At 37.0% G+C, this 27,157-nt stretch overlaps 1 protein-coding gene and 1 long non-coding RNA gene across 6 annotated transcripts in view; one reads left to right on the top strand and one right to left on the bottom strand.

The window, feature by feature from the left end:
- PALM2AKAP2 (PALM2 and AKAP2 fusion) overlaps positions 1–27,157 on the top strand; it is a 534,014-nt gene that overhangs the window by 206,882 nt on the left and 299,975 nt on the right. For all 5 annotated transcript variants that reach the window (XM_074200018.1, XM_074200019.1, XM_074200022.1 and 2 more), the window contains exons 4-5: positions 25,072–25,186; positions 27,126–27,147. In XM_074200018.1, the coding sequence (XP_074056119.1) occupies positions 25,072–25,186; positions 27,126–27,147 (137 nt within the window). The remainder of the gene's footprint in view (positions 1–25,071; positions 25,187–27,125; positions 27,148–27,157) is intronic.
- LOC141497381 (uncharacterized) overlaps positions 1–27,157 on the bottom strand; it is an 81,599-nt gene that overhangs the window by 9,417 nt on the left and 45,025 nt on the right. The gene's annotated exons all lie outside the window — the stretch shown is intronic.

Below are 27,157 nucleotides of genomic sequence, written 5' to 3'. Positions count from 1 at the left end.
GTTTTCTTTACAAAGATACTGAAGTGGATTGCCATTTCCTTCTCCAGAACATTTTACAGATAATGAACTAAGGCAAACAATTAAGTGATTTGCCCAGGATCACACAGCTAGCAAGTGTCTGGAGGCCAGACTTGAAGTCAGAAAGATAAGTCTTCTTGACTTTAGGTGTGGTACTCTATCCACTGTACCCATACCTGAACTAGTTGTCCATGCCTGAAATAGTTGACTGATTCAATTTACGTAAATAATTGGGATTAGGGAGATTAGAATGAACAAACCAATTTATCTGAATTTTTAACTTGCTCCCTTTCCACCTGGCTCACAGAGTGGTTTCTTGATGTTCTGTGGAACATTCACAAATATCACAAATATGATGTATGGTAAAATTTTTACATCCTTCAGGTTTTATTTTGTGTATGTCTTTGTTTTTTTAGATATTTCTTGTAAACAATAGCTTGTAAGGTTTTATTTTCTTATTCAATGTCATTGATTTTTTTCTTTATTGAATTGTTTATTCCATTCACATTCAAGGTAATGAGAATTAAGTAGGGCAGCTAGGTAGTGTAGTGGATTGAGCACTGACCATGTCTGGAGGATGGGAGTTCAAATTCAGACTAAGACATATGACTTACTAGCTGTGTGACCTGGGGCAAGTCACTTATTTACCATGAAATCAAAGCTTCCAAGATGTTCATTCTAGAGTGTTTCCTCCTTGGAAGTTTTTGCCATTGACTTATAGAGCTTGTCCCCTGAATTCCCCTTTTCCTTTGTGCCTCACTTCCAGAACAATGCCAATTATCATAGGAGTTAAAAGAACACCGATCCACCATGTCTGTTTATTCAGTTCACCACTGATCTGTGTACCCTTTCCCAGCTACTCCCCCCCATACACACACACACACATACACACACACACACCCCATTTCCTTCAACATTTTGTTCCTGAGTCTATGCTCTCCTACTCCCCCCAGGTATTAGGTATTCCCAGAAGTTCCAATTCCCTCCCAAGATAAGAAAAGTAGACTTTTAACGCACCAAGTCCCTCAGGCCACACCCAGGCCAAATCCTCACTTCCCTTCCCAGGGGATCTCTCACTACCCATTGGAATATTCATCATCTCCCACCACAAAAACAAGGCCTCCTCTTGGCTCTTCTCTTTTTAAGACCACAGGGGTCATCTTCCCTCTTTGCAAACCCTTGATTTTATCCCTGCATGGCACATATTCCTCTTAATTTCCCTTTTCCCTTCTCCCTCTTTAAATAAACATGTATTCACCTGTGGGCAAATTGATTCTGTCCATAATGCCCCAACTTAGAAAGAAATTTCTTACTGGTAAACACAGAGAAAGGGATAAAACCAGAAAATTATCATAGTCATGAATGAAAGAATGAGGACTGAATGTAGACAGAAAGAGAGGATAGGGGTGGCTAGGTGGCTTAGTGGATAAAGCACTGGCTCTGGAGTCAGGAGTACCTGGGTTCAAATTCGGTCTCAGACACTTAATAATTACCTAGCCTTGTGGCCTTGGGCTAGCCACTTAACCCCATTTGCCTTGCAAAAACCTAAAAAAAAAGAGAGAGAGAGAGGATAGATGAGGGAAAAAATGTCAATACTTTTTGGAGAGAGGAGTTAAAAATGAAAAAATTTTTAAAAACTAATGCAACTAGATGGCAAAGTAGATAGAGAAGTCGAGGAATTAGAGGTATTATAACTTAATCCTCTTTTTCTTTCACATTTACTACAATATTTTAGTGAAGCATTTCACGAAGTCTCTGATGATATCTTTGGTGGATTTGAAGCTAGTTGAATGATTAGACTTCTATTAACTCTACTAACCCTAACTACTGACTGTGCCAAGCATAAGGATAAACCCTGGAAATACAAATGGAAAAAAGCAAGATCATCTCTGGTCTTAAGAAACTCACATTCTAATTGGGAAAAAATATGTACATCTATACATATATGCAATATAGGAAAATATATAGGACATATACATGTATATATATATATATTTAAACATATTGTATATGTATATAGATACAAATATATATATTTATATTGTTTACCTCGATTTGAATGTGAGATCCATGAAAGGAGAGACGGTTGTTTTTTCATTTGTATCTCTATTGTTTAGCATAGTGCTTTACACAGAGTAAGTACATAATACATGTTTTTTTAAAAAAATTCATTCATTTGCTTAAGGTTTGAAAAAATATTACTGGTTTCCCCCTCTCTCTCCTCCCCTTATTCTGACCCCTTATTTTTCCTGTTTTTAAAAAAAAGTTTGTCTTTTCATACATGTTTTTAATAGAATAAAATCAGCATGGTGCAATCAGACATGTGTACACACACAAAACTGGATTTGGACTCAAAATTTGATTGGATTACTGAATCTGTCACTAGTCAGGTGACCTTGGGTGAATCATTCAGTTTAACCCCAAATAAAGCCTGAATTCCTTCTAGTATTTCTTTAGCAGATGCTTATGAATTTCTGCAATAGGCAGCTATCTCACTACCTCATAAGGCAGCACTGGTACCACATGCTGCAGCCCCTGGTGGGTTTTTACTTCTTACAAGATGCAGCCAGGCTTGTTATTGATCCCAGACTGAAATTAATCCCCCAAAGGTGGACTCAAGGTTAAGAATTTACATTTTGGAGTCTTTCAGCAAATAAAGGGCCTGGAAATACTTTGAGGGATTTTCTTCTCCAGGAAACTTGCAGTGTGATAACTTCTATTATAATAGATCGACTCCTCTCCCAGCCATCTCACTACAATATGTAAAAAAGGCTCTCAGAAAAGTGAAATAAAACCTTAAAGTGATAGAAGGATCAGAGAAATAAGTTGATTCATATTTTTAAAACATTAACAATTTCCTTTATGTTTTAAAATGCAGATGATGAGAAAAAAATCATAATTTTACTCTGCAATCCCTTAAGAACTGGAACATTTTTCTTCAACAACTGGGTCAGACTTTTCAAATAATTCAGGACTGTCAACATTCCCTACCAACTATCAGTTGCATCTAAGCTAGAAATTGGAGATAGGAAGCTGTATTTATTCTAAATCTTCCTATATATGTTTCCCTGAGGAGATAGTTTTCGTTTTGAAAAAAAAAAAGATGGAGTTAGTACAGAAAAAAATCCCAGAACCTCCCAAAATAAAACTTTCTAGATTTTGAATGCTGATCAAAGTTATAGCTAGAAATTGGAGTTTGGAAGGCTAAATTCCAAACTTCTGTCTCTTCTCTAAAAGGGGAAGGGTCAGAGAATGGAGAAAATAAATAAAGTGTATGTGGGTGTGTTCTATCTGTATGTATGTGTGTAAATATACGTATGAATGTATATATATGTATACACATATATGTTTGGGTATATCTATACATGAAGACATATATGTTCATATAAATATATATACTCTATATAAACTCAATTTGCTTAGCAGTAAAAGTGACACAAATATCATCTGTGAAAACATTTTTTAAAACTGTATTGTTCCTTGAACACTTAAAAATTCAAAATCTTAAATTAGTAATGGAGAGGAATAGTAGATGGAATTTTTTTCACATTTCACCAAATTTAGCACCACTAGCTCAACTTTTATCATGAAGGCAAGGCAGGATTCTTAAAAGAGGACCAAAAAAGTAATGACCCACCCACATAATGAGATATAGAATACTGAGCTAGTTGAAGTATATAACAGTTTAAAAGTTTAGAACCAACAAATAAGATGGCTTCTGGTCTTCTCAAAATTGAGATCAATTAAGTAAAGAATTTTGTTCATGAACAGAGCAGTGTCCTACATAGAAACTTAACAGATTTTAAAGATATGACTGAATATTGTGAAGGAACAGCATTGTAAAAGATTCTGATTCAGTAAGCTTACAGAGCTTTACTTTTTAAATTCTTCCCAAAAAGAAAATAAAAAGAGAGATTGCCACATGGTTCCAAATCTACAGCATCATAAAAACAAAACAAACAAAACCCGTAGCTATTTGACTGTCACTACCCAATCAAGAGCCCTATAATCCTTGCTACTTTTGGGGGGGAGGATCTTCTAGCCCTGACCTGCTTCCCCCTGCACCTATCCCCACCCCTCTATGTTCAAACTTCTTGGGTTAACAAGGGATAGAGAATGACAAAAATTCCACTCCCTGAAAGGTTCAAAGGCCAAGATTCTCATCAATTCCAATCCCCTGCCAGCTCTCAAGAATAGATTCTGCCGAAGGAGCAGAGTGTATCTTCCTTTGAAAGCTCTTGCCAAAGGAGATCAAGGAGGAAAGGCAGATGACAGAAGGAATGTTTGTATCCTTCCTCCTCTCCCCCTGCCACCCCCAACCCTGATGCAATGGCAGTAAGAAGCAAAAGCACCACCCAGGGAGACTCAAACTATTGTCTGGGTGAGGTACATTAGGAAGAGGAGACTCCCATCATTCATTTCCCTTTGCCTACCCTTACCCAGTCACATCAAAGCAAAGAAATAAAGATCTAAGTGGGGGAAGGCTAATGAGTGACTCTCCTGCAAAAGAGGCAGTGAGCTGAGGAATTTTCCCTTTTTCAACATTTAGAATTGGATAGAGATGTGACAGAAATGTACTATAAATCAAAAGGAGACAAGTGGATGAATTTGGATGAATTCACTCATTTAATGAGACTCATTTTAAAGATGTCACCCATAGTTATTACTTAGCAGTTGCTGGAGGATTATATGAAAAAATACCATTATATTATAAAGTGAAAAAAAAAATAGAAGGATAAGAAAAGTTAGGTCATGCCAGGTGTCACAGTGGATAGAATGCTGAGCCTGAAATCAGACATCTTCATGAGTTCAAATCTGGCCTCAGACCCTTACTGTGTTACCTTGGGCAAGTCACTGACTGGTTGCCTCAGTTTCCTTATCTGTAATATGAGCTGGAGAAGGAAATGGTAAACTACTCCAGTATCTCTGCCAAGAAAACCCCAAATGGGTCACAAAGAGTTGCATGTGACTGAAGATGAATGAACAACAAAGAGAAACATTAGAGAAAAACATTTTCATATTGACCAATGAACAGCTTTACTCTGATATTCATTCCCCCCCCAGCTAGACTTCTGTGTTCTGCAAACTATCCCTTATAATTACCTTACCCTACATTAGCAACTTTTTTTGAAATTCCCATTAAAATCAGACCCACCTATATCCTAGAACAAGTGTACCTTTCATCTTCTCCCTTCTCTGAAATCTAGTTTTTCCCGGAAGCCCCCTCTCCAGCACTTCCTCTTTACTCCCAACCTCAAGCTTCCACTTTTCATTATTTCACTGAAAAAGGAAGAAGGACCAGCCTACTCTTTGCTCCTTAGGGTCACTCATTAATCACACTGTTCCATTACCAACACACAACAGTACCTCTTTTGAGGTCCATACTATTTGTTTATATTATTTCCTCCATAACCTCAAGGCCATCACTTGCCAATTTGTCATTACTTATATTTCTCTCATTACCTTAAGTTTTTTGTTTTGGGTTTGCTTTCCATACTGTCATATGCTTTCATCTTCAGTGAATTCAGTATGCATTTTGATGAGCTGACACCCTGCTTCACAATTCCAATGACTGCCTCCCTTCTGATGCTCTTCATCTTCATTTCACATAAACTTCCCACTGACTTAGCCATACTCTGGATTCCATCATCTCATGGGAACCCTCTTCCAGCAAAAATCTCAAATTTAATGTTTCCTCTTCTTAACTTTTCAATATTCTACTAAGTACTATGGTGGAAGCATCCCCACCAATCACTTTCTCACTTCCTCTCCTGTAATCCCAAATGACCTCTGTCAGATGTGAAAACAGTTTAAGTTTAAATTCTGGGTCCCTAATCACAGAAAGGAAAGAACCTTCTTCCCTTAATTAAGGGCAGATTAATGGATTGCTGAGGAAATGGGGAAATGTCCTTTCATGGAATTACCTCACTGCTGAGACTTATGTGTGCTATTGATTGAAGGTCAAAGAGCCTCTATCTACAAGAGTTAAGCATTTTCATATGTTCTGTACTTGTTATAGTTGTTCAATACTTCCTAATCATTCCATATTATTGCTCTACAATCTACCTGGAGTTAGTGTCTAGCCAAAGGAGATCAAGGAGGAAAGGCAGATGACAGATAAATAGTGGGTGTTTAATAAATATTGATTGATTGATTGATCAATTGACTAATGGGCAAAAGATCATTGAATTCAAGTATGTTAAAATTGGTTAAGGATCTTAGAGATGATCTTGTGGTGTAGTGGAGAGGACATTGAACATGACTTCAAATCCCACCTCAGACATTTATTAGCTATGTCACCATGGTTAAATCATTTAACCATTCTATACCTCAGTTTCCTTGCCTGTAAAACAAAAGGGTTGGATTCGGTAATTTCTAAGGTCCTGTATAGTACAATGAATAGAGAGCTGGACCTGGAATCAAGAAGACCTGAGTTTAGATCTAGCAATGGATATTTATTGGCTATGGGATCTTGTACAAGACCCTCCACCTCTGTTTACCTCACTTTCTTCATCTGTAAAATTGGAATCCTAAATGCACCTACCTCCCAGGGTTGCTGTGAAAAATCATAGAAGATAATAATTGTAAAGAACTTAACACAGGAACCACTATATAAATGTTAGCTCTGATGATGATGAATCCAATCTGAATGAAAAAAAACTGAGACTATGAGAGGTGAAACAACTTATCCAGTCACAAAAATAGCTTGTGGCAGAACTTAGAGTGTTCCTTTTCTCAACCAACATTTATAGTGTGCAATTGAACTTGATGAACTGACACCTTTTCCCCCATTGAATGAGGCATTTTCCCTTGAATTGAATTTCCTTGCTCCAAAATTATGGAGCAAAAGTAAGAACAAAGAGTAGAAACAGTTTCCGTGTTGTGACATCAACATCTACAATCATACAAGGTTAGGTAATGTAGGAGAAAGATTATTAAGGTACCTTAAGAGTCAAAAGCTTTGTGTTCCAATATTAACTGCCACCTCTTAGTATCTGATCTTGATCATGTTCCCTGGGTTCTGTGGTCTCAGATGCCTCATCTGGAAAATTGGAAAATTGGGGGAAATGTTCTCTGAAGTGCCTTCCAACATTAAAAGTCCATAAGTCTAATCTCAGACTTTAATGAAGCATTTTTAATGGAACCCTCAATATGGTTCCAATGAGTACCTAGGTCAAGTAATCATGAACAACTGACTTGGCTAGAATCTTGGTGATTATACAAGACTGTTTCATTCATGAAGAAAAACCATCTCCAAGAAGGGAAGTGATTTTCATACAACTTATCAGCTAGTAAATGTTGAACTAGAACCTAGAAATAGTATGTTTAGAAGCAGAACCTTGATCTTATGTCTCCCAGTTCACTGTTTTTTAGACTATAGTACTCATATAATCCAGTAACAATTCATGATGGTTGATAGCTAAGGGTGATGCTTTTTTCTTCATTGCTTTCCATCTAGAGAATAATATTCTTGTTTAGAGATATACTTAAAACCAAGCATCCAAGTCTTTCTTGTTCATCTATAAGGATCCATTTCTTCCATACACGAGTCCTTGGGCTTGATTCCTATGCTAGATGATGAGCCAGGATTTCAGACCAATCTCATGCCTCTCTTCTGTATCTCATTTTCTTGTTGCTTACCATTTTCCCTATTGTGTTTTCAAGGAGTGAGGGGACAAATGATGAGGGTCATCAGCATGTCATGGGGGTTGCTGGACTCTGTGGCTATCCAGACCTCTTTTCCTGGCAGGACTGCACTGTAATAGGACCTGTGCTAGACTTTTCACAGGAGATTCCCAGGTTCAAGAGCAATATGGGTACATGCTGACCAGGTTGAGATCTGAACACCTTCCTGAAGCCTAGTAAATTCTCTATCTCACTTGGCATTCAACTCAATCTATTCCTACTTGAGCCTCTCTCTATCCCTCAAAATTTTGGTACTTCTATACTAAACTGGGACTGACAATGAAAAATCAACTAGAACCAGGTGCTCTTCACCTTTTTAGTATGTGTATCAGACCCCCCCTGGTGTGCTGGGGGTGTAAGGTGTGTTCAAGGAAGATCAGTCCCTTGGTGTGAGGACTGCTGAGCCCTCTTTGGGGTTGCTTCCCACCTTTGATGTCCAATTGAGCCACCTAACTCTCACCTGTGGCTCCAAGAAGCTGTAGCATGCACAGTGACCATACTGTTTAGGCAGGTGGGCTTAAACCAGGTTGAGAGTAACCAAGGGAGTCTTAAATTCATTGGTGATTGGTGGGGGGGGAGGGAGTCTACCCCAAGCATGTGAAATCAATCTTCCACTGCTGGAGTAGAACAATTCATTCCAGCCTTAAAGCCAGCTGAAGCAGGTGCTGTGGAGCACTTAAGAGTTTGAAGACACCAAGGTCATAACTGCATCTAGAGCCATCAGCAGTTGTCTTGACCCTGTCTTGTTATGTTGGATCATGATGACTTTGGGAGGTGGTTGACTTCATGTAGCTCTACTTCACTTAAATCAAATTTACACACACAACAAAAGGAATCACTCATAACAACTCCTGTGGTAACAGGCAAGTGATGAAGCAGCAGGTGCAGATACGCTGAGATCCATAGTCACAACCCTGCATACAGGTGGCCCAGGCCATAGGATCATTTCCCCACTGAAAATAGCAGTGGGGATCCAGCAGCTCCCTGGGTGACTGAGCAGCCCTTTTAAGGATCGAACTGCTCACCTCCTGATGTGAAGAAGGGACTAGAAAAGGTGTCCTAAAAATTGTCTGCTTGCCCAACCCTAGCCTGATTACCATGGCAGATAAGACACAAAAAAAAAAACTACAAAAACTTCTTCAAAGAAAATTCCACTCACCATCAGTGCATGGAACATGCACACACTCATAGACAATACAAGATCCAATAGACCCAAAAGACGAACAGCTCTTGTTGCAAGAGAATTCAGCAGGTATTGTATCCAAGCAGCAGCCCTGAGTGACACAAGATTGGCAAATGAAGGCCAGCTTATTGAAGTCAGAGCTGGATACACGTTTTTCTGGAGTGGCCACAGTAAAAGATAACACTGTGAAGCTGGGGTAGGTTTTGCAATCAAAACTAATCTAGTCAATGTTCTTGAATGCCTACCAAAAGGAATGAATGACAAGCTCATGAAAATGAGATTGCCACTTCCAGGAAAATGCCTTGCCACCATCATCAGTGCCTATGTTCCCACCATGACGCATACTAATGAAGTTAAAAAAAATTTTATGAAGACCTGAAGACCCTTATCAAAAGTGTACCAAAAAAGGATGAGATTATAATTCTGGGTGAATTTATAGTGGCAGTGAGTCCTTGGGAGCAATGAAGTTAGAAACAGCAATAGCAATGGTCACTTTCTACTGAAGATGTGCGTCTCATGACCTTCCCATCACATGTCTTCTGTTTACCTAAACACAATAAAATTTTCTGGATGTACCCTTGCAGAAAACATTGGCATCTATTAGACTATGTGATTATAAGGAGAAGAGACAGACAGGATGTGAGAGTGACAAAGGCAATGTGTGATGCAGAGTGCTGGACTGATCACAGACTCATCCTTTCTAAGCTAAATATTCACATTCAAGCAAAGCAGCAGCTCCAAGGCAAAATGAATACAAGGAGAATTAATGTCAAGAGACTAGACTGTCTCTCTGAGAGGGAACAGTTTGTAGCTAACTTGGAGGGAAAACTGAGCCAATGCATAGTTGGCAACAATGGAGCAGAAAAAGAGTGAGCAGCTTTCAGAGATCTGGTGAACAGCACTGCATTTACACATCTGGGTCAGAATATTCGCAAACACCAAGACTGGTTTGATGAAAATGATGGGGAAATGCAGAAGTTGTTCAATGAAAAATGAGAACTATAAAGGGTTTACCAGCAGGATAGTTCATTCATTTCTAAGAAGGCAACATTTAATTCCATCAAAAGTAAAGTACAAGCAAATCTTAGAAAGACGTAGGATTCTCTGCTCGGTAAGAAGGCAGATGAAATTCAATTTTATGCAGATAGTAACAAACCAAATGCTTTTATGATGCCCTGAAGTCTACTTATGGACCAAAGGCATATGGTGGATCTCAACTACTCAGGCCTGATGGATCCACATTGATTAACTATATGGACATGATCCTAGAGAGATGGACTAAATACTTCAATAGTTTTCTTAACAGATTATCATCAATCAATGCAGAAGTCATTGACCATTTAACTCATGTTGAAGTCAGTCAGCCTCTAGCTGAACTTCCAACTGAAGAAAAGATTTAGAATGCCATTAGGCTCTGTTCAAGTGGCAAAGCTGATTCTATTCCAGCTGAGATCTACAAGGAGAGGGTCCATTGTTCATCTAAAATCTGACTGAAATTTTCCAGATTATATAGCATGAAGAGGTTATATTCCAAGAATTCAAGAATGCCTCCATTGTCCATCTCTATAAAGGGAACAGATGCCATAACAATCACTGGGATATTTCTCTTTTAGTCATTGCTAGTAAGATTCTTTCCAGGGTCCTTCTCAGTGGTTGATCCTTCACCTGAAAGATGGTCACCTCCCTGAGAGTCAGTGTGGCTTCAAAAAGGGTTGAGGAATAATTAATACAGCATTTACAACCCAACAACTCCAGAAAAATGCCCAGAGGTCTGTATACAACATTTGTAGATCTAACCAAGGCCTTTGATACCAGCAGTCATGAGAGTTTATGGAAAATTGCGTCAAAATTTGATTGCCCAGAGAAGTTCATCAGTATTATACATCAATTCCATGACAGCATGCACGCCCAGGTTCTGGATAGTGGATGCTGCTCTCAAGATGTACAGTCACCAATGGAGTAAAAGAAGAATATATACTTGCTCCCATACTTTTTAGCATGATGTTTTCAGCCGTGGTATGGCCTCAAGGTCTACCACACTGATGGCAAAATCTTCAACTTGAAAAGGCTACAAGCCAAAACCAAAGTGGAGGGAGTATTGGTGTATGATTTTCTGTTTGCAGATGATTGTGTACTCAATGCAGCCTCTGAAGCTGAGATGCAAGAAAGTATGGATTGATTTTCATTTTGGTCTAACAACACCAAGAAAACACAGGTGCTCCATCAACCAGCACTACACCATCCATACGTGGAACCATTGATTACAGCAAATGGAGAAGTTTTGTGTACTGTGGACAAGTTCACTTACCTTGGCAGTGAGCTTTCAAAGGAGGAGCACATTCACAATGAGGTTGGTGCTCACATTGCCAAAGCTAGCTCAGTATTTAGAAGGCTCCAAAAGAAAGTATAGGAGAGAAGAGGTATTAGATTCTCTACCAAACTTAAGGCCTACAGAGCCATTGTTCTGACTTCATTGCTGTATGCCTGTGAAACCTGTACAGACTACCAGCACCATGTCAGGAAACTGAATCGCTTCCATTTAAATTGTCTAAAGACAATTCCAAAGATCACCTGACAGGAGAAGATACCAGATACTGAGTCCTTTCTTGAGCTAAACTGCCTAGCATGCCAACATTACTACAGAGAGTGCAACTATGACGGGCTGGACATGTTGTCAGATGTATGCTTTTACAAAAAAATTATTTTATGGAGAATTCACTCAGGGCAAGTGCTCACAAGGAGGTTGGAAGAAGCAACATTGAGACACCCTGAAGGTCTCATTGAAGAACTTTAGAATTGATTATACAGCATGGGAGACACTGGCACTGGACCACATAGCATGGCATGCCATCATCAGTGAGGGTGCTACACTCTGTGAGGAAGGCAGAATTGAAGCAGCTCAAAGGAAAAGTGACATACGTAAGTTTAGAGAACCCACCCCTGGTGTTCACATAGACAATTTGTGCTCAACTGTGGTAGAGCGTCCCAAACTCAAATTGGTCTGATCAGCCATAATCAGATACACTGTAATTTGTCTCAAACATAGTAATGTCATTTTGCTCCTCTTCGATAACTAAAGATAAGAACCAACCAATGTGCTGAAGCCTAAGCACCCCTCCTCAAAAGAATGTCTCTTTGATGTATCAAATACATAGGTTAAAAAGGATACTGATCATACTGAAACTAGTGATACAGTTATCAGTAAGTTCACAGACCACTGGATAAAAATATCTGAGTTAGATGGTAGAACTAAGAATTAGGATGACAATAATATCTAACAATTTGCAATGGTCTTTAAAGTGCTTTCACATACATTAGTTCTATCACTTCTCCTTACAACAAACTCCAAAAAATAAACTATGCATGTTTCATTATCCTTATTTAATAGATGAGGAATGCAAGATAAATCTTGATTCAGGAAGACCTGGGTTCAGCCAACAAACCCCTATTAATTTTCAGTGCCTTAGGATTGACAACTCTAAGCTGCAAAGCAGGGAGGAGACTGATCTTTGGAGTTCTTCTCATTCTAGAATTCCCTACAACTATGAAATGAGAGATCTGGTCCAAAAAGATAAATAGATGAAGGAACTGTACCCTAGAGGTTAAGTAATATGTATAGCAGGTGACCAGGTGGGAACTAGAACTCATTTTGAATGCCAGTCCTCGTGTGTGGTTTGGTTGCCCCAGCCCTTAAGATCATTAGAACCACTGTGTTAACATCCTAAATCTGAGTTGTGTCATTTCCTTTTGGAGTACTGGACAGCTTTCCATGCTAGGAGTTAGAGCAGGAAAAAGGAAACATTGAGATATGACATAGACCCTCATCCTTCCCACCTTCCCAAGAGCACACACACACACACACACACACACACACACACACACACACAATCTGACATTTAATTACAACTATTTTTCCACCTCGTGTTTCTCCAGATCACTGGGATCTGCAAAGGGAGCCTCAACTCTTTTGGCACATGTACCATAATTTATTATTGTACTAATTAACTCATTGCAAAGAAAGGCAGGTTGATGCTATTTAATTTCCATGCATAGTTAGTCAACAAGGAGCTTGAAAAATTAAAAGCATCAGCCCTGCAAACAAGAGGACTTGAGTTTCTGTCCTCACATATTTGATACTTATGAACTGGTGACCTTGGGCAAGTCACTTAAACCCATTACCTCATAAAAAACAAGCAAAACAAAACAAAAAGAAAAAGAAAAGAAAAGCTGATGTTATTATGCTCAAACTTACTAGTATAACTGAGGAGAGCTTGCTGTCAGGCAGTGTAGTGGACTAAGGTACTCTGGAAGGATAATTCCCTCAGTGATATAACTCAGAATACTCAATCATTGTCAAAATAAATAATGGGGAGAAACTCAATAAGAAAAGTCATTCTCCTAAAAGTCAATCATGAATTATCTAGCTAAGAGATACTCCAGTTTAACATTTATGAAGTGACCTAACCTCAGACTACTCCTATGATTATTTGAAGGAGTATTATTATTATTATTATTATTATTATTATTATTATTATTATTATTATTATTATTATTGAAGGAGCATTACAGAGCAAAGTGGAAATTTCCATGCCTAGTCATTAGCCAGTACTTCTAGGAATGGCAGGCATATAGTCCTCTGAGAAGAAAAAAATATAAGATGGAAAAGGCAGATTGTTCAACTGATCAAGGCACAGGTTTAAATTACAAGGTGATAAAAATTCCAAAAGTGGCTTCTACAAGGACAAAAATGTAACCATCTCTAATCTCAAGATATTTGTGTTCTATTGGAACAGAGACTCTTTAATGAGAATCTGTGGACAGATTTAAGTAATGTGATCAACTTAGATGGGGGAAAAATTTCATCTTTATTTTCATTAACCTCTAACTGAAATTTTACATTTCCTTCAATTATTTCAAAAATTCTTGAGGACAGGTTTATATGTTTCACCAGATTCCCAGAGCAGCTCTATTACCCCATAAAAGAATAAGAATCCTTTCACTAGGGAGAGGGATACAATACATACTCTACACATAAAATAATACATTTTGAAATCAGGGATATCAAAACTCTAAAAGAAACAGAAAAGTGATTTAAGAAACCACACACTGACATTATCTATGTTGTATTTGTTTGATTAAACATTTTCCAATTATATTTTAATCTGGTTTTGAAAATATTGCAGGAGGTTTGCAGATGGTAGATCCCAAATTTGACACTTCTGTTCTACTTACAAGTATTTTTGTTTTTCAGTCATGTCCCACTCTTCATGAACCCATGGGATTTTCTTTAAAGATTCTAAAATGGTTTGCTATTTCCTTCTCCAATGGATTCCCTTTTATCAGAGTTCTCCACTATGATATTGTCTATCTTGGGTAGCCTTGCATAACATAACTCAGTTTAATTGACAAGCTCCTCCACCATGATAGGTCAGTGATCTAAGAGAGGACTCACAAGTATAGAGAGCACTAATTACTTGAGGAATCAGGAAAGACTTAGAATGTGAGGCTGCACCTGAGTCATATCTCAGAAGAATCTCAGGAGTTTGAGAAGTAAAGGTGAGGAAGGAGAACATTTCAGAGCTGGGGAATTCCCTGTACAAAGCCACAAAAATACAAGAAACAGAATGTCATATATTCCAGACACAGAAAAGTGAATCAGAGGAAGTCAATTAGAATAGACAGGCAGGAGCCATATTGTGGAAAGTTTTATATGGACAGACCATTTCATATTTTCTCCTTGAGGTCACAGGGAGCAATGGAAAAAAGAGAGTTGCAAGGTTTGTGATGTTTATTAAAGGATATATAGTATTAATAACTCCATGATCCATTCCCTTTAGCCCTAAAATGGCAGCTCCATTTAATACTCCTGGCCTGGAGTCCCAACTTCCTGCTATTTGCAATGTGATATAGGTCCCACAAATCAAAGGTTCATAACAAAAAAAAAAAAACAAAAACAGGACATTGGTTCAATACTGGGTCAGCTGACCCCACTCCAAAGTCTAAGGGTCTTTATTCCCCTAAATAAACCTGGATGGAAAAGTCTTGAGAGTATCCTCAGGATTTTTGTCTTACATTTTGAAAGAAGGTACCCCAGGGGGAAACACAAGATTGAATTCTTATTTTTTGCTTAGGGGACCACATGAACTGAGAAAAAATAATTCCTAGAAAACAACAGCTTAAGCAGAAAAGTAAACCTGAACATCTGAGTACTTGACTATCATACTGACAGCCACTAATCCACTAAGGCAGGTTGCAACTCCTTAATACACTTTATGACTTCATGAATTTCTCTGAATGAAAAATTAATCAACCTATGGTCAACCTGTTATTGGAAGCTTCTCCAAACTTAAGAGGATGGTTCCTGAAAAGAAATATTTAGTCAACTTTTAGATTTCAGTGGGGTGTGATCTATATGCTCAAAGCCTTTTCATCCGAGTGGGACCTACCAGAGCTGCTTTCAAGAACCCAGGCTCACTACAACACAATAATGAGCCATCATGGTAGGACTTTACCACATGTCCATTGGGCATTATTATTACTCATAGAGTGGAACTGGAATGCTACTAGAGGGTCTGCATCAAGAAACTTGTCTTTATGATACCACTTATCTTAAGTACCAACAACTGACCCAAGATGATTCTCTCTTTTTTTTTTTTTTGGTGCTTGATGAAATCAAGCAATGAAACACATCCCTATGATCATCTCCTGCTACTGTATCCATGATGCATATTGTAGTATTGCACATATTTTTTGGCTAGCTAAGTCATCAGGACCATCACATGAGTGGTTTTCTTTTTTCAAATTCTTCAGCTGCTTTAATGACTGGTGATATGATTTACAAGAAAAAAAAATGATAGGTGTTTTGAAGTTGAAAAACAGAATGAGAAGGGAAAACACAAATGATCTTAAACTTTGAGTGAGGAAGGATTAAAATTGGTTCAGAAAGGTAACTGATTACTTATTTCTATAGTCATAGGAAAGGACCCGAGAAACGAAATCACCCCCACCCATTTTATAGATAAGAAACTGAAGCCCAGAGAGATTAAGGTCACATAACTAGAAAGTCACTTACTAAGTAAGGATAACCAAGTCTAAGGATACAAACTTGGGTCTTCTTGATTCTAGGAACTTTATCTATTGGTCTACCTAGCTACAAAATCAATTTAATCAGAATGCTTATCAATAGAACTTTGGCCTTCCCATGCTTATAGGAAAAAAACAAAAAGTAGAGTGTTTGTTTTTTTTTTATAACAGACCAAGTCAACAAACGTGAGGCATAGGTCATAGACTTTGATGAGTTTGGATGACCTCAGACACTTATTAGCTATTTAACCATAGGCAACTCTCTTAAGCTCTCAAAATTCAGTCTTCATAGCTATAAAATAAGGATAATAATGCTTGCATATTATTAATTAATGAAAATACTTGCTCTGACAGAATTATGTGAGAAAAACACTATATTCTTTCTCCCCATTAGAATTGAGTGATTGACTTACTTTTTTCTACACATCCTCAGCACATAGGTTGCACTTGCCTATAGAAGAAGGCTTTACTCATTCATTCATCTATAAGGATTAGGTCATTTTTAGGTTGGAAATATTGAGGTTTGGTAGGGATTTTAAAGACCATTTGGCCTTACAGATGAACTTTGGCCTGTGAATTTAAGCCCATATACTTTCCAGTATTTCACCTTCTCTCCTCCACCTCCCCCCAATACATAGTCTTTTCAATTTTTCTTTCAGTTCCAGAAAAATTAATTAAACAAGCTAGTGCTAGTCAATTATTCATTCTTGTCACATCATCCCAGAGACTAAATTAACCTTCAGTATCAATTTCTTATCCTTCTGATCTTTTATTTTTAGCACTGAAAATGTCTGTTTGACTTCTCAAGGTTAATTGCAATCATCCCAGGCACTTCTTTAGAATCTGGGATTTTGGTTAGGAAAATTAAAAACAATGACATTTCCTTTTTTGTTGAGAGAGTCTATCAACCTCAGGTCCACTGGAGCCTGGAGCCCAGGTCTCGTGAAATTAAATAATCATCTAATCCAGGAGTTCTTAACCTAGAGAGTCTATAGACCTCTCCAAGGATGGATTTTAGGGGATTCTGGACCTTGAATGGGAAAAAAAGTACTTCTTTATTTTCACTAACCTATAACTGAAATTTAGCATTTTATTAGTTATTTTTTAACATGCTTTCTGGGAAAGGCTTAGGTAGTCCATTACCAGATTACCAAAAAACTTATGACACATAAAAAGTTAACTTCTGGTTTAATCCACCAAGATTTTACCCAAGATCCAGGTGTATGAGTTCCACAGGTTTCATTTACATAATGATGTCATTTAATAAAGTATTTGCCCCTATATAAACTCTACTTTAACCCCCACTTCTTTTTTTTTGGAAAAACTTTTTATTACAAGTTATCTTGAAGATTTAGGGGTTTTTGCATTTCTTTTCTCTCTTTCTTCTCAGTTTCTCACCATCACTGACCCAAATCTCCTAAACCTTCCCTGTGCTTTAAAGATGAGATAGACATGTTGAACCAGGAAAAAACTGAGGAGGAATAGTGAGGGTTTGCAAAACACTTTGCTGGACTATGGGAATGAGATCTAATTGTGATCCTCTAAAATTTTCTTGAAAAACAATAGAAGCAAACTTTTATTAAGCACCTACTATGTTTTGGGCAATATGTTAAACACTTTACAAATATTTCATTTTATCTTCCCAAAAACACCAGGAGGTAAATGCTATTTTTAATAGATGAGGAAGAAGATGTAGTGACTGGCCCAGGGTCTCAGAGCTAGTAAGTGTCTGAGGTGAGATTTGAACTTGGGACTTCCTGATACCAGGCCCAACAAAGATGGTACTACCAGTGCATATTAAGACTACTTTTTTGTTACTCTATGTTAGAAAGAGACAGACATTTGCCCTCACAGTGAAGATGACCTGAGTTTAAAAGTCACTTAACCTCTCTGTGTTCTATGCAACTTTCTAAGACTGTAAGTTGTCAACAAAATGCCAGTGTATATTGATAGAGGGAGTTTTGTCATAAACCTGGGAGTTCTTTAAATCAGTAGAATCACATATCTGGTCATTATCCCTATTAAGTGACACAATAGTTAGAGAGCTGGGCCTGAAATCAAATCTGGCTTCAGATACTATCTGTGTAGCTCTGGGCAAGTCTCTTTAACTGTCTGACTCAGTTTCTTCATCTGTAAAGTAGAGATAATAATAGCACCAAACTCCCAGGATTGTTGTGAAGTTAAAGATTTCATTTGAGTTTTGAGTTTTACAATTTTTCTCCCAATCTTACTTCCCTCCCCCCACCCCCACCCACCCCCATGGAAAGTAATCTGTCAATCTTTATTTTGTTTCCATGTGATTGTTGTGAGGTTAAAACAAAATAATATCTGTAAAATGTTTTGCAAACTTGACGGCAACATATGAATGAGAGTTATTATTTCCAAAAGGTTTAGTCTGGAAGCCCTCTTAGAGATAAACTATCCCAACCCCTTTAATCTAATAATAGAGGAAACAAACTAATGGAGGTTCATTTTTCCTGCCAAACTTTCAAATCTCTTGCATTCAGTGTGTAATTGAAAAGCTAAATATCAAGAATCAATACTACGAATTCCAGCTGATGTGATTTTCCAAAGGTATTAGGTAAAAATAACCTGACTTTTAGGTAGAAATGACTTGACTTTTAAGTGCTTCATTTTCCATATTCCCCAAAGAATAAGCCCAAATATCTAAGAGAGATCTACTAAATTGTTATTAGCTTGTAGGCAAAGAGCATTTTTTTCCTTATCTTGTGTGTCTCTAAGAGACTGTCAGAAAGGTGTCAAACATGAATTTAGGGCTGTACTGGGTGCTCACACATATGTCTCCATTGATCCATGAGGAGTAACCACAAAATGAACAAAGCACTAAGAAAGTCTGGGAATGTGTTAAAGAAAATCTCTAGCCTAAAAGAGCCCTTCTTCCATCTCCATTTTTGGAAACAATTTTTTCAGCCTATGGGAATTATAAATCTATGCCAAGAAGATGTCAGAGAAGAACATACAGAGAGACAGATATCAGTGTGTCTAAAATCCAAAGGTACCTTTGGGTATGTCCCTATGCCCAGATTATTCCCAATCCAGGTAGCTGGAGAAGATCTAGGTTTAATCTAGGAAAAGACCCTGAAATATAAAAACAAAGAACCTCTTTAAACTTGGCAATAATAATAGCAACAACTATTGTTTATATAGTGCTTTAGGATTTTCAAAGTCATCAGTCCTCTGATGCTAAGCATCTAAGACTTCCCCAGGGTCAGGCATAGTATATGAATAACACACTAATGTTAGTAAATAACACATAGGTATTAATATTTCTTAAATATCTTCTACCTTTCTTCCTCCCTCCTCTTCCCTTTCAAGACAAGTATGCTCACTATTGCAAAAAAAAAACAAAACACCTAGCCACCCTTCTGAGATTTATCATAGCCCCTCAAAAAGGAATAAACCAGGGTTACTCTAGTCTGTAGCTAATGGAAATGTTTTTGTCTTCATTTATAGGTTGGCCTGATCTTGGGAAGAAGGGCATGGGAATAGAAACAAAGGCATCAAGGTCATTCATAATCAAAAGTAGTTACAGAATTGGGGAAAAAATGCTTAGATTTGTAAAGAGAAAATATGGGTTAACATTGTAGCTCTGTCATTTACTAGATAGATGATTCAATCTTAGATATAGTTTTCTCATATGTAAAATGGAGACACTACCATTTTTACCTAGATTGTTACTATTTGGTCAATTGGTATGCTCCTTCCAAAGGACATTGTGGATTGTAAATTTCTTGTATATATGTATTTCAAAGGTCTTAGTCCTTTAGCTATTAAAGCTTAACCTAAGAGTTTATAAAACTCTGCATGTCATGTATTATTTAAAAACATCTCAACTTACATTTTATGTATGTATTTTGTTTTACTATCACAATCAGCTCTAGATATCCACCTAAACTTCCAACGCCATCCCAACCCCAAGCCCAGGAGTCAAAGGTTCCCTTGTAACAAAGAAATGCTGATAAACAAGAAAGAACTGGTGGTGTAACCATGATGGATGTGTTCAACATTTTGCCCATATTGTCCTCACACTTCTTGATTGGATAGATTTTTGAGAACCCAGAGTTACAACCTTTCCTTGATAAGGCATCAGAGATTTGATAGGGTTAAATAATTAATTCTTCAAGTTTTGTTTACAACTTAGAGATTTATTCTATGCTATTTTTTTAAATTTGATTACTCTTGTTCTCAGAATGCAACTAGGAGTAGATCATAAGCAAAAGGACAGGGAAAAAGAGATATTAAAGCCAATGAACTAAAAATTATTGTATTTCATTTACATTCTTAGATTTTTCTACTGATCACATATTAGAAATAACAAATTAGAAAATGGTCAAAAGAAATTTAGGAAGATTATTAGATATAAGCATCTTGCCAACAAGAAGTGATAGCTGACAACTTGAAAGGGAACAAAGAAACAAAAAATTATTAAAAGTCTCAGACTTCTCTAATTAAATAAGAATTTTTATATCCAAGTTCCAAATCCCTGTATTTTATTGAATAGCCATTTTTATCTCTGAAGGATTATGCCCAGTTTTACTGGATAGATGATTCTTGGTTATAATCCAAACTCCTTTGCCTTCCAGAATATCATATTCCAAATCCTCCAATCATATAATATAGCAGCTGCTAGAACTTGTGTAATCCTTGACTGTGCTGAGACATCTTGATAGTTGAATTGCTTCTTTTTTTTTTTTTTTTTTTTAGTTTTTGCAAGGCAATGGGGTTAAGTGGCTTGCCCGAGGCCACACAGCTAGGTAATTATTAAGTGTCTAAGGCCAGATTTGAACTCAGGTACTCCTGACTCCAGGGCCGGTGTTCTATCCACTGCACCACCCAGCCACCCTTGAATTGTTTCTTAATAGCTGCTTGGAGTATTTTCTTCTTGACCTGAGAGTTCTGGAATTTGGCTATATTATTTCTGGGAGTTCTCATTTTGGGAACTCTTTCAGGAGGTGATCAATGAATTCTTTCACTTACTATTTTACCCTCTGGTTCTAGGTTATCAGGAAAGTTTTCCTTTCTAATTTCTTGAAAGGTGCTCTTAAGGGGCAGCTAGGTGGTGCAGTGGATAAAGCACCAGCCCTGGAGTCTGGAGTACCTGGGTTCAAATCCGGTCTCAGACACTTAATGACCTAGCTGTGTGGCCTCGGGCAAGCCACTTAACCCCATTTGCCTTGCAAAAAAAACCCTAAAAAAAAGGTGCTCTTAAGACTTTTTTAAAAAATCATGTTTTTTAAGGAGTACAATAATTCTGAAATTCTCTCTCCTGAACCTATTATTCCAGGTCAGTTGTTTTTCTAATGAGATATTACACATTTCTTCTATTGATCTCATAGAATCATTAGCTTTCTTTACATTGCTCAATGCTACCTTTACAAGAGTTATTTTCTTCAGTTGAATTTTTATACCTCTTTCAGTTGTTTATTTTTTTTGTGTTCCCTTTACTAAGTTGTTGACTTTTTCAAGATTTTTTTGAATAACTTTTATTTCTTTTTCCAATTTTTCTTTTACCTACTCTTAGTTAACCTTTTCGAGCTCCTCTGGGAGTTCTTTTTGGGCCTAAGACCCATCCATATTTCTCTTTGAGGCTTTGCATGAAAGTGTTTTGAATTTGTTCTCTTCTGAGTTTGTGTTTTGATCTTCTCTGTCACTATGGTAGCTTTCTATGGTTAGTGATTTTTTGCTTGTTTTTTGCTCATTTTCCAGCCTATTTCTTGACTTTAAAATTTGAGTTCTGCTCCAGGGGCACAGGTGGCACTTGCTTTGGGGACCAGGACTTCTTTGAACCTAGACACTCATCTCCTGCACTGGAGCCTCCTGGACTAGTAGCTCACTTGCTTGCAGTGAGATCTTTACATCTGATAGGGCCTGCTATGTCAGGGTCTGTGGACCTGGATGCTTACCTGTTGTACCAGGCCAAATTTGAACTCAGTACAGTGAGGATTCTTGACTCCAGGCTTGTCATTCTACCAACTATGCCACCTAGCTTGCTTTTACTTTTCTTATTCCTCCATTTTTCTAACTTTACAATATAGTGATATTATTTTCACATAATTCTCCAGAGATTGCTAAATAATAACTATGGGTGACATCTTTAAAAACAAGAAATCTGCCAGGTCTCATTCATACAAAAAAAAAAAATTCACACAAGTTCATGTGATAGCTGAGCTAACTGAGACAGTGATCTTGGAGTAATAAAGACAGATAAAAGCAGTTGAATAAGTATGCAGCCTCTACTCCCATAGTCTGATATTTCTTTAAAGAAGGCAGGTAGCTGCTGATGTCTGTAGTTAGATTAAGTTGTCATTGTGAGTGCCTAACTACCAAAACTATCCCCAAATTACCTCTTCTCTTGCTCTGAGATTTAGCCTATTATCACTCCTTGAGACTTTTGAACTATCAGGAATAATTGGGAGTTTTTCCTGAGGAACAGTAGTCATTGTATCAGTCCTTCCTTCATCTCATTGGCAGAATACTGGGAGTGCTGATATATACAGTAATCTCTTTAGAGCAGTGGTTCTCAGCTTGAGATGTGTGAACATTTAATAAAAAAAATTTTTGTATAAACATGTGTCAGTGTAATTGGCTTCCTTAGTAAAGACAGCTAGTTGGTGCAGTACTGTGAAAGCCTTGTATTTCGATTTTGCCTCCTACTCTGTCACTCTTTATAATTTAGTTTCCTCATCTGTAAAATGGAGTTAATAATAGCACCTATCTCACAAGGTTGTTGGAAAATCAAATGAGATATATTAATATATACTTGTGTACATTAATATATAATAATAATTTATGTGATTTATGAATATCAATACATATTATATATTTATATCTATTAATATATAAAATGCTTTGCAAAGCTTAAGGCACTATAGAGATGCCTGCTATTATTGTTATTATTATCCATTAAAATCATTATTCTGAAGAGAGATCCATAAATTTCCATTAAATTGCCAGAGGGGTCAATGATACCCCCCCAAAATTAAGAATTCTTGTATTAGACATTGTTTTATACTTTAGCTAAAAAGAATGATATATGAAAGAAATCAAAGGGAAATTCCATCTATTTATCTTCTCCTTGGTACTCATTCATTCTAACTACTCTGGGAGGTACTATTCTAATCACTGCAAGAGGATAAAAAAGGACTATTCCTCCCCTCATAGAGGTTACAGTCAATAGAGAAGATAAAATGACCTTTCCCATTTTCCTGGCTATTAATGCTTACCCTTCTGAGATCAGCCTCCATATACTTAGCATATATCTTTTATGCATCTAGTTTTTTTATATTTTATCTCCCTCATTACAATATGTTTTACTTGATGGCAGGTACTGTTTTTGCCTTTCTCTGTATACTCAGCAATCAGTAATAGTAATAACAATAGTAGTAGTGGTGGTGGTAGTAGTGGTAGTAGTGATAATGATAGCTAACTTTATCTAAAACTTAAAGGTTTATAAAATACTTTAAATATTATCTCATTTTTTATCATAGTGCTTGATACATGGTTAGGATAGAGACTGTGATTTCAATGGAATTTTCAAATAAGGAAGCTTCCTCTACTAATGTAGCCTACAACATTCTGTTACAGTCATTTTAGAGCATTGAACAATTAATTGACTTGATCAGGATCACAGGGAAAATATGTGTCAAAGGTAGGACTCAAACACAGGACTTTTCTTGGTTCCAAGATTGGCTCTACCAAGGTGCCTTTGGCATACAGTCAACTCTTTACAAATGCTTATTGATTGAGGGATTAATTGCTAAGACATATTTATGTTAAAATTAGAATGTGAATCCCAAAATTAAAAAGTATAAGATTCCTTCTGAACTTTGGTATGATAAGAAGATTATTTCTAAGTAGGTAAATCAGGGAAGATTTCATAAAGGAAATGACATTTAATCTGGGCTCTAATGGTAATAAGAACTCAGCTTCACATTGCCTTCTGTGGGAGGTGGGGGGGAGAAAAATAAGATTAGGGAAAAATTATAAAACTCAAAATAAATATAAAAAAATAAATACTCTAAAAAAAAGAACTCAGCTTCACAATTTACAAAGCTTTATCAACAGAGTTCCTTCTATTCTGAGATAGAAAGCACAGACATTATTGGCTACATTTTGTAACAAAAGAAAAACTTGGAATATCATAAGACTTTTCCAATTCTACATCATTAATAAATAACAATGACTTGAAACCAGGTCTTCCAACTCCAAGTGCCATCCTTTGTCTATTAAGCTATACCACCTTGAAGGATGCAACAAATTAGACTACCATAGCTTGAGGAGGAGATACCAGGGAGAGGGAACAGCATCAGGGATCATAGTATCTTGAGATCAACCACCCAAATAGAAAGACATCAGATTTTTTTCCCCAACTAACAAAACTCCGCTCTTTATTATTTTAACTTCTAATTCAGACATTCAGAATCTGAACTCAGTGGCCCTGTGTCTGCCAGTGCAGACACAGAATATTGATGTTCCTCATTTGCTATGGTCAAAAAACGTTTCCCTCTCCAAATTGGAATAAGCTTCTTCAGTCTCTCCAACTGGTACTTGGGTGATAGACATTGGGTCCATACCCACACTTTTCCATGTAATTTTAGGATCTATCTGAGCTTATGGTCTACTGACATAGTCTTTTAAGAACAAGAGTTTCACTCCATCCCAAAATGAGACATGAATAGGACTTCAGTGAAGAATGATGTGTATGTAAAAAAGGATAAAGCAGTTAGATGAAATAATGGATAGCCCTTTAGACAGAGTGACAGAGTCAGTAAAACAAGCCAAAATGCTACTTATTAACTGTGTGGCTTAGTAGTTGGACAAGTTGCTTAACCTCTTAGCCTCAGTTTGCTTATTTGCAAAATGGGAAAAATAATAGTACCTACTTCTTAGGGTTGTTGTAAAAATCAATTAAGATCTATGTAAAGCTTGAAATTGTATTTAGATGCTAGTAATGATGGTTAGCCTGATAATTCACTGAAATTTAAGACTGATAAATAAAGAAAGCTACTGTTCACATAGAAGTTACTCTCTTTAACATATTACAGGCTGATAGAGTAACCTGACCTTTGTGTGTTTTCTAGGCTGGAGAAGGAAATACAGACACTAGAAAGTGAAGAGTCCCAGATATCTGCCAAAGAGCAAATCATCCTAGAGAAACTAAAGGAAACAGAGAAATCTTTCAAGGATTTTCAAAAGGTGAAGAAAATATAATTTCTAAAATTTTTCCATTCAGAAAGAATTATGGAATTATGGAATCTCAAAGAATGAACCTGAGAGGTCTGATCCAACCATGGATCTCTCCAAAAATACCCCTGTGATAGATGTCCTTCAGTGTAATTTTAGTATTAAAATAAAGGAATATAGTAATTTTGAATGTTTGAAGAAAAGGCCAGTGTATATTAATTAAAAATATGAATTACGTAAGTTATTTTTTAAAAATCACTTCTGTTACTTGATATTAATGAAATATTTTAAAGTAGCAGTCTGGCCTGGCCATCCTTAATAAATATATCAGAGTTGTAGGTAATTCACAGCATTTTCTTGAATTCAAACAACCACATGGTTAGACCTATAGGGTCTTTAGTGATCATTAGGTATAATCCCCTTTCCTTAACATCCCCACACCCCAGATCTTTTTTTTAAAGAAATTAAATCTACCCTACCTTGACATTCTAGATGGAGGAAAACAAGAGGATGATGCTGAGGAGGTAAATCACAGTTTCATTTGGTTTCCCAAAAGGGAGCAGGGGAGTAGACCAGCTGGAAAAATTGTAAGGTAGACCAAGTTTGTCTTTGGCCTAACTCACTGCTGGTCCCATGAGTTCAGCACCTCTGTACTTCCCTCTTATTGTTCAAAGCACTCTATTGACCTGTTTTCCACACAAATGTCCAAGGGAAAAAATCCCCAAATTATCCTTTGTTGTTTCCCCTTCACATTCCCAATAAAACCCTCTATGTATCTCTTCTACTAAAGCAGATTTCCAAATAAGCATATAAATTAGATTTTTATTCTTACCTACCTACTTCCCACCGCACCCTATCTTTCCCTTTCTAGATTAATTTCTTTAGCAATCCAAATTTATTTCTAGTAAGTGAAATTTGAAAAATGACAAGGAGATATATGAATGCAGAGGAATTTTTTCCTTAAATAACATCACTCCATTCATTCCCCCTTTAATGAAGGCTCTAGGTAAAGGGAAGGAAAAGGAAAGCTTTTGGTCCTTGGCTTTCAAAACATCCAGGTCACAGGTGCCCCTTGCTGGAAAAACTAATCAGGGTCTGCTGTAACGTTATAGATCTTTGGGTCTCCAGTGATCTTTAAAACATTTTATTTGACTGTGCAAAAGTAATATGACATTTATGTAAAATGTTTCCTATTTATGCTTCATTTGCATGAAGAACAGTTGCTATTTGACATACATGCAAATGTATGCCAAATGGGCTTTTTGAGTATTATTAGCTTCTATTGCTGAACTGTTTCTGTAAACGGTGTCTTCCTATATTGTTGTTCATTGAGCATAACTGTCACAATTAAAAATTAAATGATAGGAAGTATTCTTAGGCTGTTTCGAAACTCATAGACTTTCAGTTTTGAACCATGTCAACATCTTTTGTATTAGGCATTTTTCTTTCAGACAATCTCACCTTGACTATAACACTGTTAAGGTAACACCCTCTCTTGCTGATTGTGGAAATATATGAATATAATCTCTTCTCCCTGGCAAGCAGAGGTGCTACATTGTTTGAGTCAGGATGGAACTAACAGCAAATAGAGGTCAAGTCTGATCTGGCACCAATCTGGTGAACCCCAAGGAGCATGGGGTGAATGGCTCAGGCTAAAAATATGGAGTAGGCCAAAGCTTCAGTGCTGATCAGTATTGAGATCGACCCTTGAGTGGCCACTGCATTTGTAACCCAGACAAAAGAAGAAACCTCAATCTCAACCTCAAATAAACAAACAAAAAAATAAGCCAATTATTTGGAGTTACTTCCTAGGAGGTAAATCTGTCACGTGCTAGCTACCATTAAAATTCGGCATCTGGGGCATAGAGTGAATATAGAGAAGTCAGGATTAAATGAAAAGCACTGTTGTTCTCCAGAAATGTAATGGTTTGCCCTACTTTTGTTTCCACAGAGCTTTTCCAATACAGATGGAGGTAAGTATTT

This window comes from Macrotis lagotis, chromosome X, assembly GCF_037893015.1.
Source record: "Macrotis lagotis isolate mMagLag1 chromosome X, bilby.v1.9.chrom.fasta, whole genome shotgun sequence".
Taxonomy (NCBI): Eukaryota; Metazoa; Chordata; class Mammalia; order Peramelemorphia; family Peramelidae; genus Macrotis; species Macrotis lagotis.
This window is presented reverse-complemented; position numbering and strand designations above follow the sequence as displayed.